The sequence below is a fragment of the Neoarius graeffei genome, chromosome 17 (assembly GCF_027579695.1).
Source record: "Neoarius graeffei isolate fNeoGra1 chromosome 17, fNeoGra1.pri, whole genome shotgun sequence".
Lineage (NCBI taxonomy): Eukaryota > Metazoa > Chordata > Actinopteri > Siluriformes > Ariidae > Neoarius > Neoarius graeffei.
Window position 1 is genome coordinate 31,303,851 of NC_083585.1, and position 20,148 is coordinate 31,323,998.

At 41.2% G+C, this 20,148-nt stretch overlaps 1 protein-coding gene across 1 annotated transcript in view; it reads right to left on the minus strand.

Annotated features, from left to right (window-relative positions):
* The window catches only part of rpa1 (replication protein A1), a 92,661-nt gene that overhangs the window by 3,577 nt on the left and 68,936 nt on the right, over positions 1 to 20,148 (minus strand). The window contains exons 14-16 of the mRNA XM_060944002.1: positions 18,800 to 18,976; positions 14,727 to 14,834; positions 14,385 to 14,471 (exon numbers count right to left, since the gene is read on the minus strand). Coding sequence (XP_060799985.1) covers positions 14,385 to 14,471; positions 14,727 to 14,834; positions 18,800 to 18,976 — 372 coding nt within the window. The remainder of the gene's footprint in view (positions 1 to 14,384; positions 14,472 to 14,726; positions 14,835 to 18,799; positions 18,977 to 20,148) is intronic.

A 20,148-nucleotide genomic window follows, 5' to 3' on the forward strand; every position in this document is an offset into this window, starting at 1 on the left:
CTAAACTGGCCTGCCCGCAGCCCAGACCTGTCTGGCATTGAAAGCATTTGGGATATTATGAAGCACAAAATATGACAAAGGAGACCCAAAACTGTTGAGTAACTGAAATTGTATATCACAGGGATGAGAGTGGGTCCTGATGAAAAAAAGCAGAAAATCTGTCAAATGTCCTGAGGGCGCCAAAGGCACCCGAAGTAATTTGGGGCGGGGGGGGCGTCCAGGGGAACACCCCCCCGTGAAATTTTTTTGAAAATGAGACCTTACACACCCTATTTCCTGCAATCTGAGCTGTAGTTAATTAAAACACCTGATGCCTATTTTAATACTTACTGAAATAAAAACACTTATATAGAACGATATGCATCAAAATCAATGTGTATTGCATTAATTCAAAATAATATGTACATTTTATGGGGACTGGTTATTACTCATTGTCAACATCACTTGTTTTTCTAAAAAAAATGCCCCTTAAAATCCAGTTATTTACAGTTCCATTAATAATTCAAAGTTTCATATATTCAATATATTGAACTAAATAAAAATATTTATATATCTTATCGAGACTGACCTTTTCCTAATGTCCACATTACTTGTATATGATTTCTTCACAATGTCTGTTTAAACTTTAAAGTTATACAGTTATCAACACTGTCAGCTATAATTCAAATGATCATATATTCAGTGTATTGAATCAAACAAATGCATATTTTATGGAGAATGTCTTTATCTTATTGTCCACATCTGTATGTTTTCTTCAAAAGGAAGAGCATATGTCTATTCACACTTTCTACAGTTAAGTTGTTTACAGTTCCCAGTTATTTTTGAAACAAATTTTCATTAGATCATTTAGAATTCTTCTTCAGCTTCTTGGCCAAAGCCAAAAGCTCATCAGTCCTCTCTTTTTTCCTTTTTCTTTCATTAGCCAGCTCTTCCTGTGTTTTTACATGCTCTAACCTGGCTCTCTTCTGCTCTCTCTCTCACACTCCTCTCTTGCTTTCCTTTTGCTTTGCTAAACTTTTTTATACCAGCATCAATTTCACGTACCTTCGCTTCATCTCGCTTGTCAATAGTATTCGGCATTTTGAGAAAAAATGCCGATTAGAGGAGCATATTTTTGATATGCAGCTCACGAACATGTGTAAGTTTTGATAAAAGAAAGCGGATGTGGGTGTCTTTGTAAAAACTGTTTTGATTGGCTGTTATGGTCTCGACATCGATGTTTTGACCAATAACAATGTAGATAACACGAATTTTACATCACATTCAACGAGATTAAACGAGACTAAAGATGGCGACTTACAAATAATGTGTAAACATCGTTGGAGTTAATTAAGTTTGAACAACATGAAGGAACTAGCCTGGCTAACGCGACTTCAAAGCTCTCCGAGCTATTGGTCTGGCCAAGCTATTAAGCCCAACCGTTTCCCAGAGCCCGTGGTTGACCCGCCTCCCTGAAATGCCTCAGTTTGCTACTGGTCGAAGCCAGAAAAGGCTGTGACGAAGCTTAAACCAATCACATCACTCTTTCCTCTGACGTATGCGACGCGACGGGGCTAACTGGTAGATTAAACTCTTACCGAAGCCGGTCGGGAGCAAGGCGAAAACGTCCTTCCTTTCAATAAATACCTCCAGGGCTGCTCTTTGCTCTGTTTTCAATGAGAACTTCCCGTTGAATGCTTTCAATACAGCATCTACCGTTGTGTCAAAGGCTTGCCGCTGCTCCATGTTCGTAATGTTTCTAGTGAATGAAGCGCTTCCGGCATAGATTCTGTAAACAATCTATGGCTTCCGGTCGCAGTTCTACTACGTCACTGCCTTGAACACGCCTCTACCCAGGGCTGTTGGAGATGCTCAAAGTTGATTGGTTCCCGATTTTTCGGGAGCTTGGAAGAGCTGTAGATAGCTTGCCTGGCCAGACTAAGCTCGCAACAGGCCCTCGTGTTGCGTCACGCTTAGGATGGGCGGGCCCAGGCTATGAAGGAACATACCCCAACCCCCCTCAATTAATTAAAAAAAAATTCTCAACAGATTTGGCATAATATAAAAAGGTTTTTTTACTCAGAGAAAGCGGAAATCTGCCGAAAAGCGGAAAACACTCATCCCTGATATCATCAGGCAAGAATAGGACAACATTTCTCTTTCAAAACTACAGCAACTGGTCTCCTTAGTTCCCAAACATTTACAGAGTGTTGCTAAAAGTTGAAGTGATGCAACACAGTAGTAAACATGCCCCTGTCCCAACTTTTTTGAAATATGTTGCTGACATCAAATTCAAAATGAGCAGATATTTTTCAAAAATATAAAATAAATAAAATTTCTCAGTTTCAACATCTGATATGTTGTATTTGTCTATTTTCAATGAAATTTGGGTTTTCCATTACTCTGTTTTTATTTACATTTTCCAGTATCCCAACTTTTTGGGAACTGGGGTTGTAAATAGTGACACAAAGAACAATCTAGCCTATTTTTTTTTTTATTATTACTGAAAGACTGACAGAAAATACTTGCTTAATATAAAACAAAGGAAAGTCCATAATTAACCGATTTCAATTTCCATTATCCAGATCGTGTCACCCCACCATTTTCTCTCCATTTAACCATTTCCAACCAGTTTCAAAGGGTGAAGGTTAACACATGCTTTTTCCAAGACATGTGAAGCAAGCTCCATTTTCAGATTGCTGCATCAGAGTGCAGCATAACATACTTGAGCTCACAGACGCACATGATTAGTGTCTAGTGTTGCCCTGATCCGACAGGAGAAAGGAGTATGCCATCCCTTCCTCCTTGAGAGCATTACCAAATTTTGCTCTCTAGACTCCCAGGCACAGATATAGCGGTCTCAAACACATTTCGGTTGTGGGAGTCACAACATTTTTGATAGCAGCCACGATAACTAATCTTGTGATCCCAACATGTTGCATTACAGAATGTTTGTTCTGACAGATATGAGTCTACTACAATACTGGATTTTCACCACACTCTCTCAGATTCAAAAAACAGGAGACTGCAGGCAGTCATGATGGCATGTGATCTTGGAGAGAACGTCTGAGTATCTGTAGGAGCAAGGCAAACGTTCAGTGTCGTCTTCAATATATTTTTACTAACCACAGATGGCACCCTCACCTACTTGTTTCTATTAGCTCAAAATCCTAAAGACCCATGCATTCACAGGTCACCTACATAAGTGAATTGTCTTTTCCACAAGGCAATTTTTATTTGCTGTTTTGGCCAAGAAAACAGAAAAGTGTGGTTATAAATGTGGATCCTGCATCACTGTAGCAATGGGTTCAAGTCTGCAGCAAAGTCGACCTAGCAACATTGCTCCGTTATGGAGTTCGCTCTGTTCACAGCCCTCTCGAAAGATTGTTCTTTTCTGAGTGTACCAACAAGTACACTACCGTTCAAAAGTTTGGGGTCACTTTGAAATGTCCTTATTTTTGAAAGAAAAGCACTGTTCTTTTCAATGAAGATCACTTTAAACTAATCAGAAATCCACTCTATACATTGCTAATGTGGTAAATGACTATTCTAGCTGCAAATGTGTGGTTTTTGGTGCAATATCTCCATAGGTGTATAGAGGCCCATTTCCAGCAACTCTCACTCCAGTGTTCTAATGGTACAATGTGTTTGCTCATTGCCTCAGAAGGCTAATGGATGATTAGAAAACCCTTGTACAATCATGTTAGCACAGCTGAAAACAGTTGAGCTCTTTAGAGAAGCTATAAAACTGACCTTCCTTTGAGCAGATTGAGTTTCTGGAGCATCACATTTGTGGGGTCGATTAAATGCTCAAAATGGCCAGAAAAATGTCTCGACTATATTTTCTATTCATTTTACAACTTATGGTGGGAAATAAAAGTGTGACTTTTCATGGCAAACACAAAATTGCCTGGGTGACCCCAAACTTTTGAACGGTAGTGTACATGTTCAGTGGATGTTCTTTTCCATTTTGTCCTTTCATTTTTTGAAGTATACTGCCAGCAATATTTAGCACAAAATCTGAGCTATACCTTGCACTATTTTTCATGGAGACAGCTTCAGGGCATTTTACAGTTGCCAAGTATCTACCCACTTGTTCCAGTTAGACTTGCAGTTTAATTAAAAAACATCCTAAACATACATGTAGTGCACACAAGCATAAAATTCCCCAAATGGTTTTAAAAGTCTTGATGCTTGGAAATAGTTCTTTCTGCCCAGGTACAAACTTACTATCTGAAATCAAAGATTCGAGCATCTAAAACAATGCAACAGCAGTGCGCAGTGAAGCAGCCTTGCTTAAAAGCCCCAAGTACACTCGGTGGTCTCCAACATCCACAGGATTGTTTTATTGTGTTTGCTTTGCAATGAGATTACCGCTAGTAGGTATATAAATGGTTATTGAAATTGTCACTGTAAGTAAATTAGCCTTTTCCCCCAATGAGATCAGCAAATGGTGGCTCAGCTAGTCACTGGGACAAAAACTTAATTAACAAAAGATCTAGAGAGAAAACTGAAAGCCTGTGAACAAGGCAACAAAACCGTGACCACCACTCAAGTAAGGTAAGAGCTATCCTGAGTAATAACAGTTCATTCTGCAATTTGAAAGTTAAACACGCACGTGCCTGGAACATCCAGCGAGACCGTGACACTTTGTGAGCTGTGCTGAAACACCAATTTACAAATTGTACACGCATACTTGCATCTTTTGTCGCAGAACATTTTGAAAAGTTAAATCCTTCATCCGTTACAGATTTCTCAGCTCAATGTGTGATTTTCTTTTTATTATATAGACACATTCACAAACCAAAAAGTACCCAAATTTACAAAAACAATTCAGCGATTTCCTCACGAGTGACCAAGATTTGTGTCATGGTTTTGAATCTCCATGTCCTGGATGTAGCTCGTATGAAAAATACAAGCGGTGTATTTCACAGTAAATTGGGCAGCACGATGGTGTAGTGGCTAGCACTGTCGCCTCACAGCAGCAAGAAGGTTCCGGGTTTGAGCCCAGGGGCCTTTGTGTGTGGAGTTTGCATGTTCTCCCCGTGTCTGTGTGGGTTTCCTCCAGGTGCTCCGGTTTCCCCCCACAGTCCAAAGACATGCAGGTTAGGTTAACACAGGGCAGCCTTAGGCCGAGATGCCCTTGAGTAAGGGCCCCACCGAACCCCCAGGCGCTGTAGCATAGCTGCCCACTGCTCTGGGTGTGCGCGTGCATGCTTATTGCTCACTTGTGCGCGCATGTGCGTGTTCACTGCTTCAGATGGGTTAAATGCAGAGGAAGAATTTCATGGTGTGCAAGTCTGTGCTTGAGTGTACGTGTGATAAATAAAGGCTTCTTGGCTTCCTCCGCTAGATCACTTCACTTGGATTAATTTCTGTTGTTCTACACCACTTTCCATCCAAGGTCTATCATAGATCCTCCAAAGTATAGGCACGTTTCACTCAAGCTTTCCTTAACAGAAAACATTTTCTCATGGTACACTGGTCAAAACTTGGTAGTGTGTATGTAGGGGTACAACAATTAATCGACTAAAACTGACAACCAAATTAGTTGTCAACTCTTTTAATAGTCGATTAGTTAGTGACGTCATCACGTGTTTATCATGCTAACTAGGAATGCTTTGACATTACGGCTTACTGGAGAGAAAAGTTAACAAAAGCGTGATGGCAGCTTCAAAAACCTCCAAAGTATGGGAGCATTTCACACTCAGCTCAGGGGGGATTTTTTTTTTTTGCAAATTGCACAATCTGTAAAGCTGATAGACTGGTACCAAAATTCAAAAAAGTGCTTATTTAAAGGGATAGTTCGAGATTTTTGACATGAATCTGTATGGCATCCCCATCAACAGTGTCGTGCAAACACACTGACTTACCCCTGACAGCATCCTGTGAGTCCAGTTCTTGTCCAGTTTTGGTCCAGACGAAAGTAGTCCGGCAAGTTTGTTGAGGTCACGAAAGTAAAACGTTTTTCGTCTCAAAACAGTATGTGTTCAAAAGAGTGATATATTTGCATCACAAAACCGTTGCCAAATAAGAAGTCAGACCTCGAAATCGCTTGGCACTATTTTCTCTCCCTTCTTATCACTGCGCGCTGCCGGCTTCATCCAGCTGCGGCTCCAGCTTCAAGGATAAGCTGGAGCCGCATAAGTAGGAGTCCCGGCGGGTGGTTTGTATTCGATTCGTTTATATCCCGACCTTGTTAGCTGTCAGATTTATGTTCATGGACCCGGTAAGCTGGTAAATAATATTTATTATTATTTTTTTCTTTACCAAATTCTAACAGAAAACGAGAGCGCCCGAAAGGGAAAACCGAGCCGAGCCGCCTCACGGCTGTAATGCAAATTGCTTTCCTCCTCAGTATACAAGTGCGCTTCCATGGCAGGGAAAAAGAAACTACCACTGCTGCCTATGTAGTGCCCTATTTATACAAATAGGAGTCATTCAGGATTCAGCCATGTTTTTGCTCCGTGTCATGGCTGAATCCTGAATGACTCCTATTTGTATAAATAGGGCACTACATAGGCAGCAGTGGTAGTTTCTTTTTCCCTGACATGGAAGCGCACTTGTATACTGAGGAGGAAAGCAATTTGCATTACAGCCGTGAGGTGGCTCGACTCGGTTTTCCCTTTCGGGCGCTCTCGTTTTCTGTTAGAATTTGGTAAAGAAAAAAAAAAATAATAAATATTATTTACCAGCTTACCGGGTCCATGAACATAAATCTGACAGCTAACAAGGTTGGGATATAAACGAATCGAATACAAACCACCCGCCGGGACTCCTACTTATGCGGCTCCAGCTTATCCTTGAAGCTGGAGCCGCAGCTGGATGAAGCCGGCAGCGCGCAGTGATAAGAAGGGAGAGAAAATAGTGCCAAGCGATTTCGAGGTCTGACTTTTTATTTGGCAACGGTTTTGTGATGCAAATATATCACTCTTTTGAACACATACTGTTTTGAGACGAAAAACGTTTTACTTTCGTGACCCCAACAAACTTGCCGGACTACTTTCGTCTGGACCAAAACTGGACAAGAACTGGACTCACAGGATGCTGTCAGGGGTAAGTCAGTGTGTTTGCACGACACTATTGATGGGGATGCCATACAGATTCATGTCAAAAATCCCGAACTATCCCCTTAAGGAGTTAAAGGCATTTTTGAGACAAAGTCGGCAAACAGTCTTATTTTGTCAATTTGGGTGTGCCGAATTCAAATCTGCAATATGCCGAGCTCTATCTGACCTCTGTTGACCTCTAGAGGTCATTGAACTTTGGGCCTGTAAACGTCTCAGCTGAACCCAGTTTCTCAGCTTTCTAAGGAATGAAATGTACTAAAATGATTAATGAAATTAGCAAATGGCCTTGTTTGTTAAATGTTTGGGTGCCGAATTCATTTTTCATTTGTAAAACGACATATGACCTCTGATAACCTCAAGGTCATTAAACTTGGCCTATAGGCCTATGCATTTAACGGCATTTTTAAACTGACTTTACTCCCCCAAAAAGAATATGAACAGACAAAAAACAAATAGAAAGGAACAAATACAACATTAAATGCCAGTCCATGTACATGTGACTTACTTTTCACAATGAGAATGCCTAGGCGATCACCTTACATAACATTGCATTACATTTAGCGGTTATTGTTTATACAAAGCTACTGAAAAAAGGACAGATTCAGCAGCATACAAAATGTGGAGGCATACAGGGTATACAGGTTAATCAGGGTTAGTATATATGAGAGTTTTTTTCTTTGTTTTTTGTTTTGTTTTAAACGGGGTAAAGCCTTTACAAAAAACAAACAAAGAAAAAAAACTCTCATATATACTAACCCTGATTAACCTGTATACCCTGTATGCCCCCACATTTTGTATGCTGCTGAATCTGTCCTTTTTTCAGTAGCTTTGTATAAACAATAACCGCTAAATGTAATGCAATGTTATGTAAGGTGATCGCCTAGGCATGCTCATTGCGAAAAGTAAGTCACATGTACATGGACTGGCATTTAATGTTGTATTTGTTCCTTTCTATTTGTTTTTTGTCTGTTCATATTCTTTTTGGGGGAGTAAAGTCAGTTTAAAAATGCCGTTAAATGCATAGGCCTATAGGCCAAGTTTAATGATCTTGAGGTTATCAGAGGTCATATGTCGTTTTACAAATGAAAAATGAATTCGGCACCCAAACATTTAACAAACAAGGCCATTTGCTAACTTCATTAATCATTTTAGTACATTTCATTCCTTAGAAAGCTGAGAAACTGGGTTCAGCTGAGACGTTTACAGGCCCAAAGTTCAATGACCTCTAGAGGTCAACAGAGGTCAGATAGAGCTCGGCATATTGCAGATTTGAATTCGGCACACCAAAATTGACAAAATAAGACTGTTTGCCGACTTTGTCTCAAAAATGCCTTTGGGTGTCACAATTCTGGATTTTGGTACCAGTCTATGATCTTAGCTGGATCCTCCATGTTGGAGCATCTGAAGAGGAAGCAGGCCAGCTCACTGGATGAAAAAAAATTCATTAGCTAACAAGTTAGCCAATGTTAAATGTTGAAAGCCATTAGAGCTGGGCAATAAATCGATTTTATCGATTAATTCGAATTTACAGTTAAGGACGATGTGTTTTTATGAAAAATAGGTTTTCTCTCAGTTTTAACATTCGCCACCGACGCTCCCCTCTGCGCACGTGCAGAACGGATCGGGCACTGACACTATAGCCCTCCTCCCGCGCGCTTGCCATAGACACACACAAACATGGCAGTGATTGGGGGAAAGCCGCAACTTATGCCCAAGAAAGGAGTAACTTCCTCCGTGATGTGGAATTGGTTCGGTTTTGCGGCGTCAGACGCAGACCAAACAAGTCCTCATTGTAAGGTGTGTTTGAAAACGATTGCTGCCAAAGGAAGCAGCACGACAAATTTATTCCAACACCTTAAACGGAAGCATACAGCGGAGCAGGAAAAGTGCTGCTCCCAGCGGAATGAACACAGCCACAGCACTAGCACACCATCCACAGTAAAGCAAGCAGCCGTCCCGGACACATTTCCAAACTGTGTGCCTGATGATGAGAATGGGGCGCGGTGGAAGGCAATCACAGATGCTATCGCGATGTTTATTGCAAAAGACATGCTGCCCATACATACGGTGGAAAAGTCAGGATTTCCCCCCCCTATTTTGTCAGTTTTATCGAAAAGGACACAATTTTATTTATTATTTATTTTTTTCGCAGTCCAAATCCTGCACTCTGATTGGCTGGCGAGCAGGTCTGTATCCTACGGTACGGACCCCAGTTACGGACCTCTGGCGACTCACTCGTTCACAACAACAAACATTTATCTTTTTTTTTTTTTTTTTACAAGATTTATTTATAAGATTATCAAAAATCTTATAAATTTTTACCAGTATTTCTCAGGAGAATAGCATTAATTTTACAGCATGGATAGCGATAACGACAGTGTTCACAGCGAAAGCGAGTTTTACTACCCTGAGGAAGAAGAAATAAAAGAAAACATTTCAGGAGAAAGATAAAAACCTCTAACTTGCTAACGCCGAGCAAAAACATGGCTGAATCCTGAATGACTCAATTTTGTATAAACAGGGGACTACATAGGCGGCAAAATGTAGTTTTTTTTTCCTGCCATGGAAGTGCACTTGTATACTGAGGAGGAAGCCATTTGGATTACAGCCGTGAATGAGGATTCAAAATGGCGTCTAGGCTTGGTTTTCCCTTTCGGGCGCTCTCGTTTTGTTAGAATTTGGTAAAGAAAAAAAAAAATTATTTCCCAGCTTAAGGTCGGTCCGTATGGTGAAATACCGTGACCTCGGCCTTGAATCCTGACCTCGGCCCAGAGGGCCTCGCTCAGTACTTTCAATACCTCGGTCACAGTATTTCACCATACAGACCTCCCAGCTGGTAAATAACTTTTTTTTTTTAAAGTTTGAGGGTGCATTGTGTCAGTGCCAGTGTGAAACTAAGCTATGTTGGAGAAAGCTTTCTAAAAGTTACTGTATGTTCTCACTGTTTACAATGACATGGTCTACCATTTCATCTACAAGCTTGTTTTTTCGCTTCTTTTTGGTTGCACTTTAACCCCAAAAGGGAAATTTAAAGTGAAAACAAAAAGGTAAAACTTGTTTTGAACCATTTCTTTGTCATCTGTAGTTTGATTTTTAGTGTGTGTGTGTGTGTGTGTGTGTGTGGTGGGGGGGAATCGATTAAAATCGAAAATCAGATTTTTTGTGAAAAAATCGAAGATTTTTTTTAGGCCACATCACCCAGCTCTAAAAGCCATCTTACTTAATGTTATGAGCTGTAACATTTTTTATTTGAAATTGACATCTGCTTGAATTGTTAATGGAGTTGGAACAGAGAAGCACAGCAAGTAATGACCTGTTATTCACAACGAGCCTGTTCACGGTCCAAATAACCTTTACAATTTTCAATGTTGCCTCGTCATAATGTCATGGCGACATTTAGGGCTAGACAGTGTTGCTGGTGACTGCACAAGTTTGTAGCTGTCCAGAGAATTTGACCTCTTGTTAAATCGCGCAAAAAAATAAATAAATTAAAAAAATTAAAAATGCCTCTACACACCTCCTGTTTATGCACGCGGGGCAGCACAGTGGTGTAGCGGTTAGCACGGTCATCTCACAGCAAGAAGGTTCTGGGTTCGAACCCAGTAACCAACAGGGGCCTTTCTGTGTGGAGTTTGCATGTTCTCCCCGTGTCCGTGTGGGTTTCCTCCGGGTGCTCCGGTTTCCCCCACAGTCCAAAGACATGCAGGTTAGGTTAACTGGTGACTCTAAATTGACCGTAGGTGTGAATGTGAGTGTGAATGGTTGTCTGTCTGTCAGCCCTGTGATGACCTGATGACTTGTCCAGGGTGTACCCCGCCTTTCGCCCGTAGTCAGCTGGGATAGGCTCCAGCTTGCCTGCGACCCTGTAGAACAGGATAAGCAGCTACAGATAATGGATGGACGGATGTTCATGCATGTTCACTTTGGCCACGATTTATGGGTTTGCTTGATCTCATCAGAACCTGACTTTTGGGGAAACCATGACAGCCGGAATAACTAACATTTCTATTTATTGTGAAACTGGACAGATAGAAGGGAACCATTTATTTAGAGCACATTTCAATATCTACAGTGGATCCTACAATCAAAACAAAAACATGACTTAAATGTAGATTTTCTTAAATGGAGTATGACGGATGGAGCACACAGTAAGCCGTTTACTGGCAAAAACAACTATGAGATGAACTGGTGCTACTGTTTCTGTACTGTTTTACTGTTCACTGTGTCATTTATGACCATGTGCCACAGATTAACTCCATTCTAACAAAGCAAGTTGTTTTGGAAGTGCAGATAAAGACTCATCAGCATTTTCAAACAACATTTGTGTACAAACCGAAACATTCCATCTTTGTCATGTTCACCTCTCATCTGTATGAACATTATCTGGTATCAAGAAATGCAAAAATTCACATTAGCTTCAAAAATATTTTCATTTATTGGTTAAAACAAGCCCTGCGATGACCTGGCGACTTGTCCAGGGTGTACCCTGCCTCTCGCCCGTAGTCAGCTGGGATAGACTCCAGCCTGCCTGCGACCCTGTAGAACAGGATAAGCGGCTACAGATAATGGATGGATGGTTAAAACAACTCCGTATCCAGTTTTGCTTACCGGAATTCAATCCCACTGCTACTTCCTGGTTCCAGCGGGAAACCAGGGGGGCTGTACCACTACAGGGAAACGGAGGTGTTTGGTGGCATGGTCCATTTTGACAAGGGTGTTTTTATCTGCTCTCAAAAGAGAGCAAGCTTCTCACGAGAGCATGTGGAGATGCCGACTTTCCATTTCAATACAGAACTGTGATTGTACGCTAATTTTTTGGTAACAGAGTGGAGACAGCAGAATGCACATTTCTATCCTCACTGTGTGAATTTGAATGGATTGATTTACTTGAAGGGAAAACTGATTTAGTTTTGTTATTTTATTGCTGCTACTTTGCTTATCCTTGGTTTTAAATTTTGACAGGAAAAATAGATATTGGAATTTTTATTTATTTTTTGTATCTGCAGGAAAGTTCATGAAAATTATTGAATTTCTGAATTAAAGTATTCATCTTTATGGCGCTTAATGTTAGCACAAAACAGTAAAGACAAAAAAATTAAATAAATTAAATTAAACCCCCACCCCCTCAAGCTCAATTTAGGCTACATTCACACTGCAGGCTGAAGTGACTCAAATCCGATCTTTTCGCCCATATGTGACCTGTATCCGATCTTTTATTGACAATATGAACGACACAGATCCGATTTTTTCAAATCCGACCCACGCCGTTTGGATATGTGGTCCTAATTCCGATCCCTAGCCGCTCTTTTCATATGCGACTTCAGTCTGAACCGTCAGGTCGCATTCATCCGACTTACACGTCATCAACAAGCCACAAACGTCACTATTCTGCACTGAAGTAGGCGGCGGGTCTCTCAAAAAAAGTTACAACAACATGGCGCATGACCACGGGCGCAGATAGAGGGTGGGACTCGTCCCACCCAGATTTAAATTCACCTCGTTCGGTCCCCCCCACTTATAGGGAGGAAAAAACGTCTATGCTGTCTTTCTTTGCATAAGGCAAACCTCACGGAAAAATCAAAAGACTAATTACCATTCGGTTTATTGAGGTGCACGGCAGTGTATACATAGTTGCAACAACTCACATAAAACAAAACAAAGACTGATATTCGGCTGGTTGAGCTGCGCAGACTGCACAGGTTGCGAGCTCGAGCTTGGTTGCTATGGTAACCCACAAGAAGTTTGACAGGCATATCGGGGTTGGGGTTGGTTTGCTGGCAGCTTTGTCCCCCCCAGTTTTTTGTCCCCCCCCAGTTCAAAAAACGTATCTGCGCCCCTGCGCATGACATCAATGCGAGGGACGCTTCGGGCTGTGAAGGTTCTGAATCTTCTCAGTGGAAGGACGCAGAGGTTAGGGAGCTGATTTCCATTTGGGGGGATGCAGCTATTCAAGCTAGATTGGATGGGTCATACCGCAACCGGGCGGTTTTACTTCCGTAAACACTGGCCATGCTCACTGCGTGTGACGTCGTCGTATCCTGCAATGCGCATGCGGAACACTTTTAGGTCGCTTTTCGTTCATACTGAGGATCACATACAAGTCGCATATATTTGTTAATGTGAACGACCTCACAAAAAAAATCGGATTTCACAAAAAAATCGGAATTGAGCATTAAGCCTTGCAGTGTGAACATAGCGTTAGATCCTGACAACTTAAGGAGTTATTTGGTAATTGGGCGATACATGATCTGAACAATCGATTATTCGTTTCAATAATTGATAGATTCAGCAATCAAAAATAATTGTTAGTTGCAGCCCTATTTGTAGGACAAATCAATGGATTCAATATGACTGAATATAGACTCAAACAAACAAACGAACGAAGAGATGAACGTTTTCCCTGCATCAAACCAGCTCCGCTTTGTCAGTTTCCATTTGTTAAAAATCGCTATACAAATAAACTTGAATTGAAATAAAACCAGACCGTGATCACCACTCAGGGTCTGCAGCCTTCATGAGACAGCAATCTAAACAAATCCACTTTTACGACCTTTTATTTCCCCCACACAGCCTAAAGAGAAACAGCCCCTTGCTGATAGACAGCATGACACTTCCACTGCACCATTAGTGTATAGCCAGGTGTAGATACACAAATGGTGACAATGCTATTGCAGTCTTTTTTTTTTTGTATACATGAGTGCACGGGCGGCACGGTGGTGTAGTGGTTAGCGCTGTTGCCTCACAGCAAGAAGGTCCGGGTTCGAGCCCCGTGGCCGGCGAGGGCCTTTCTGTGCAGAGTTTGCATGTTCTCCCCGTGTCCGCGTGGGTTTCCTCTGGGTGCTCCGGTTTCCCCCACAGTCCAAAGACATGCAGGTTAGGTTAACTGGTGACTCTAAATTGAGCGTAGGTGTGAATGTGAGTGTGAATGGTTGTCTGTGTCTATGTGTCAGCCCTGTGATGACCTGGCGACTTGTCCAGGGTGTACCCCGCCTTTCGCCCGTAGTCAGCTGGGATAGGCTCCAGCTTGCCTGCGACCCTGTAGAACAGGATAAAGCGGCTAGAGATAATGAGATGAGACATAAGTGCACCACACACAGTGATGCTTCTAGTCAGTTAAAAAATGACTGCTTCCACTTCAGCAAATTCATTCAGATTTCAGACGAGAAGAACGTAATAAAAGCTTTACAAACTCGAGCACAGCAAGAACTATGACCAAAAACAACCAAACAAAAATGCGAGAGCAGCACTTGAGTGGAATAATGACTGACTATACAACATCGGTTCCGTGGTTAGGTGCCATGCTTAAAAATTATACCCAATTAAAGATGTACTTACATTGTAGGTCTCCAATTTCACTCTGTTACGGAAAACAAAAGTGCTGAAATTGGCGTGCTGGAAGACCTCATCAAAGGCAGCCTCGTTCTGTACAATGATACAAAAGGAGAAGTAAAACAAACGGACTGAGAAAGTGAATCGGTCAGCCTTGTGCAGGCACAACTTCAGTCAATCTATTCACACAAACTAAGACCTCACAGAACAGGTTTAGTGCTGAACACTCACTGATACACCACAGAATCGAAACTGAGCCTCGTGCGGAAGATCCTGTATTGCACTGGCCACATCAGAGAATCAGAATCTGGTTGTAGTAAAGACAAATAAACAGAAGGACAAACTCACAGAGTCCTTGAGTTGGCCAATGTACTCTGATTTCTGGCCCAGGATGGTCTCAGCACTGTCTTGAAAGCACATCACCCACTGGTTATCTGAAAAATCTGCAATATTCGCCTGGAAAGACAAAGGAAATATTTTTAAGAAAAGTTTCATATATAAAATGTTTTGATTAACTAAAGGTAGAGCTTGTTGAAAATCAGACCTGACAGACATTTGTGCTTGGTGCAAACAGTAATTTTTAAGTACTGTATTATGTAAAACCAATGTAGGAACTAAAGAGCAAAAATATAACTGAACCTGGTTAATTTTAATACAGGGGACAAGCATGCACTGAGGAATACTAGAGATTCAAATGCACATTTTATAAGTGCGTAAAAAGTGCATTAAAGAACGTAAGCAAGGGGGGGGGGAGGAGAAAAAAGTCGATCTCAAGGGAAAAATCTTGGACAACAGGTGTGAATTGTACTTATTAAAGGCCTATTCACACCAGACTCAATGCTGCTAAATGTTCTGAAAGTGTGAAATATTCATCTTTTTTTCAAAACCCATCACAACAGCCAGTTTTGGTAGCAGCATTGCTGCAATCATCTGTCCAAAGAAACCGACACACAAGCAGCAATGAGCATATGTTTGTCACCTTATTGAGCGTTGGAGCTGTGCGATACAGTGTGCCTGTCAATATCTACTTGCACACAAGATCAAAGTTATTAGGGGTTTTTTTTCCATCTCTGGCCCTCATCATCTCAAGATCAGTCCCCTCGTGTCACCCAGACGTCTGGGGGTGAGTCGCAGAAAAAAGAAAGGAACCCCACAATCAGTTCGCAATCTTTATTCGCAAGTCCCCCAATACAACGAGAGAATACAGGGATTTTATATGTGTGTTATATGTGTGGATGAAATGACATCACTGTTTGATATCTGTCTGTGTGTGTATCTGTGTGGATATGCAGCTATGCTATGCGTGTGTGTATATATGTGAGTGATGTGTGTGCGTCGTAGGATGTCAGACTATGACTAGGTCAGTAAACCTTGGACTGAGCAAAACACATCTTAATAAGCAATACACTGTGTGCACAATTATTAGGCAAGTGAGTACTCTGACCCTACCATTATTTCTATGCATGTTTTCCAACCGCAAGCTAGATACACTTGAATGCTAATTGGATTTAAGCATTCTCAGGTTGTATTTATTTGTGTAATGAGGGAGGGTGTGACCTAAAGTAATTAATACCCTATATTAAGGTGTGCATAATTATTAGGCAGCTTCTTTATCTCAGGCAAAATGGGCCAAAAAAGAGATTTAACAGACACTGAAAAGACAAAAATTGTAAAATGCCTATCAGAGGGATGCAGCACTCTTGAAATAGCTAAGCTATAGAAATGTGAACACAGAACAATCAAACGTTTTGTTGCAAATAGTCAACAGGGTCGCAAAAAATGTGTGGAGAAGAAAAGACACAAATTAACCGCAAAAGACTTGAGAAGGATTAAACATGAAGCTACCAGGAACCCATTATCCTCCAGTGCCACAATATTCTAGAACTGCAACCGACCTGGAGTGTCCAGAAGGACAAGGTGTTCGGTGCTCAGAGACATGGCCAAGGTAAGGAAGGCTGAAACACGACCACCACTAAACAAGACTCACAAGTTGAAATGTCAAGATTGGGCCAAGAAATATCTGAAGACAGATTTTCCAAAGGTTTTATGGACGGATGAAATGAGAGTGACTCTGGATAGACCAGATGGATGGGCCCATAGCTGGATAACTAATGGACACAGGGCACTTTGACTCAGACACCAGCAAGGTGGTGGAGGGGTAATGGCATGGGCTGCTATTATTAAGGATGAGCTAGTTTGACCATTTCAGGTTGAAGATGGACTTAACATCAACTTCCAAACCTACTGCCAGTTTCTAAAAGATACATTCTTCAAGCAGTGGTATGGGAAGAAGTCTGCATCATTCAAGAAGGCCATGATTGTTATGCAGAACAATGCACCATCACATGCACCCAAGTACTCCACTGCTTGGCGAGCCCACAAAGGCCTTAAAGATGACAAAGTAATGACATGGCCCCCTTCCTCACCTGACTTAAACCCTATTGAGTACTTGTGGCCCCTTCTTAAGCATGAGATTTACAGCGAGGGAAGACAATACACCACTCTGAATAGCATTTGGGAGGCCATGGTTGCTCCTGCACAAAAAGTTGATCGTCAACAAATCAAAAAACTAACAGACTGGATGGAAGGCTCATGGCAGTTATTGAAAAGAAGGGTGGCTATATTGGTCACTGAATATTTTTGAAATGCTAGAAGTGTTTATTTGTTAATTCTGAGTTGTTTGTTACACTGAAAATTAAAATAAACAAGTGAGATGGGAAACTTTAAGCTTTTCATTTAGTTGCATAATAATTCTGCACACTAAATGTTGCCTAATAATTCTGCACACTTATATATTCCCCTGAGAAGGCCTAAACTCCCCTTTCCTTTGTTAATCATTCTGGTTTTAGGTTTATTAACAATTTGGATTGACTGAGAGCACTGTATTTGTTCAACGATAAAATTAATCATCAGGAATACAACTTGCCTAATAATTGTGCACACAGTGTATATTTCATATTAGCAGATGTTCTAACAGATATCAACATTTACGCACAACCTTAGGTCAGAGATGGAATGTTCCAAAAGATATCAGTATTACGTCTCGAGCAATGTGTCTAGCTTAGACAGAAGGTCACACAGTAACTTGGTCAAGTTACACAGAATTCAATGCCTTCTAGCTGAAATAGTAAAATAGAACAGAACAATATTAAAAATAAATCCTTACAATTTTGTCACAAAATAAATTACTGCCTTCTTGGTCAAGAATAAATACTTACAATTATTTATCCTTACAAAGGAATAAAACCTTACAATAGTATACAATAATAACTTGGGGAAGCCATTGCCTAATGGTTAGAGAAGCAGCTTTGGGTTCAAAAGGTTGCTGGTTTGATTCCCTGGACCAGCAGGAATGGTTGAAGCGCCCTTGAGCAAGGCACCTGCTCCCCAGGCTTTGGGTATGTTGTACGTCACTCTGGTTAAGAGCATCTGCTAAATGTCATTAATGTAATGCAATGCAATGTTATCAGTCCCACTCTTACTGGTTAATGAGGTTTTCCTTGTATACAACAATGCATGGAAATTGAACCAGTGGTGAAAAATACAATGCAGCATCACATTGTTATGGATACCTGCAGATTGTGACCAATGTTAAAAGCTCATTGCATGTGAAAAAAGGTAATTTTTTTTAAACTTTAAAGGAACAGTCCACCGTACTTCCATAATGAAATATGCTCTTATCTGAATTGAGACGAGCTGCTCCGTACCTGTCCGAGCTTTGCGCGACCTCCCAGTCAGTCAGACGCAGTCAGACGCGCTGTCACTCCTGTTAGCAATGTAGCTAGGCTCAGTATGGCCAATGGTATTTTTTGGGGCTGTAGTTAGATGCGACCAAACTCTTCCACGTTTTTCCTGTTTACATAGGTTTATATGACCAGTGATATGAAACAAGTTCAGTTACACAAATTGAAACGTAGCGATTTTCTATGCTATGGAAAGTGCGCACTATAATGACAGGCGTACTAACACCTTCTGCGCGCTTCGACAGCGCATTGATACGGAGCTCAGATATCAATGCGCTGCCGAAGCGCGCAGAAAGTGTTAGTACGCCTGTCATTATAGTGCGGACTTTCCATAGCATAGAAAATCGCTACGTTTCAATTTGTGTAACTGAACTTGTTTCATATCACTGGTCATATAAACCTATGTAAACAGGAAAAACATGGAAGAGTTTGGTCGCATCTAACTACAGCCCCAAAAAATACCATTGGCCATACTGAGCCTAGCTACATTGCTAACAGGAGTGACAGCGCGTCTGACTGACTGGGAGGTCGCGCAAAGCTCGGACAGGTACGGAGCAGCTCGTCTCAATTCAGATAAGAGCATATTTCATTATGGAAGTACGGTGGACTGTTCCTTTAAAGGCGCTTATGAGAAAATAACAGTAATAGGTAGGTGGGTAATAGGTAGGCTTGACTTACAGAGAGCATGAGACGATATTTGAATTCAGGAAACTCTTTGTCGCACTTCTCACAGCGGTACAAGCCATTCTGCTGGTCCACCACCTTTTTGTTGCAGTCCTTGCTGGGACAGGCCTGATACAGACAATTCTCCTTCCTCATGTACACGATCGTGGCAATACAGCTAAAGTAATCAGCCTAGAGAGAGAGAGAGAGAGAGAGAGAGAGAGAGAGAGAGAGACACTGTACTATCACACAGAAAAGGAGGAGTGGACAAATCAGTCACCCGGGCCCTAGGACAAATCAGATTACATGTGTTTTATTCACAGTTGTCTGGCAGAAAGCAGATTCTATAACCATTGAAAGAAAAAACACTTCTGATTGACTTTCACAAACCAAAAGGTTTTCAGTTGGCATGTAGATTTAATTAATTGTGTTTAAAGGTAATTCATTTCACAGTAGTGATCCACCTCAATGCTGTAACACCACCACATCCCAAATTCCTCCACTTGTTAAACTACACACGTCAGCTGTGGCATGATTTACTGATGATAGACTGATTTTTACTTGGTGGATTAATTAGCAAGCATGGATGACCGACAATATTTAGCCAATCAGGAACAAGCAGGTATGAGGCTGCACTGTGCTTTCTAAGATTCCTTTACTTGGCTTCATTTTGCTTCGTCTGTCACCTCATGGTTAAACAGCCAGACTCCAATATCTTTCACGTGCAATATGAGGAGAGAACGCCATCTCTCATAGCCAGAACCTTAACCCATGATGTTCTGTTATGGGCATCAACACAATGCACCACATTATTTATGTTATTAGAATAATAATGGAAGAGTATGTATGCATTAATGCACTTACCTCGCAAACTACTTTTCCATACGTTACATTAGCTAACACTTTGGTCATTTAGGTTTCTGCGTAACCAAAACACGGACCCAGGAAAGCATTTTGGAGCTTTGAATAATGAAGCTAATGAATTTCTGATGTGGCCACCCCTGCAGACTGGAACAGATTTAATGAAACATGAGATGGTGCTATTTACTGTGCAGCAGTGCTGTAAAACTGCCCTCTTTTTTATTTTTACATACAGTAACATCACGCTTACTCCATTCTTCAAAGACTATACTGAACATCATGGTCGTGTTAACTGGGTGGAAAAGGAACACAGTAAATTCATCATCCATTTTTAAGCAAATATTTAAAAAAAAAAAAGCGCAAGCAGAACATAACCAATAACAAAACCAAACCTTGTTCTGGAATAAAAGTGGGAGCAGGGGTGGAAAACTCCTGGTGGGCATGAAAGTAGTAGCTCAGAGCTCAAACTAATGAGCAGAAACCCAGACAACGAATTCAAGCTG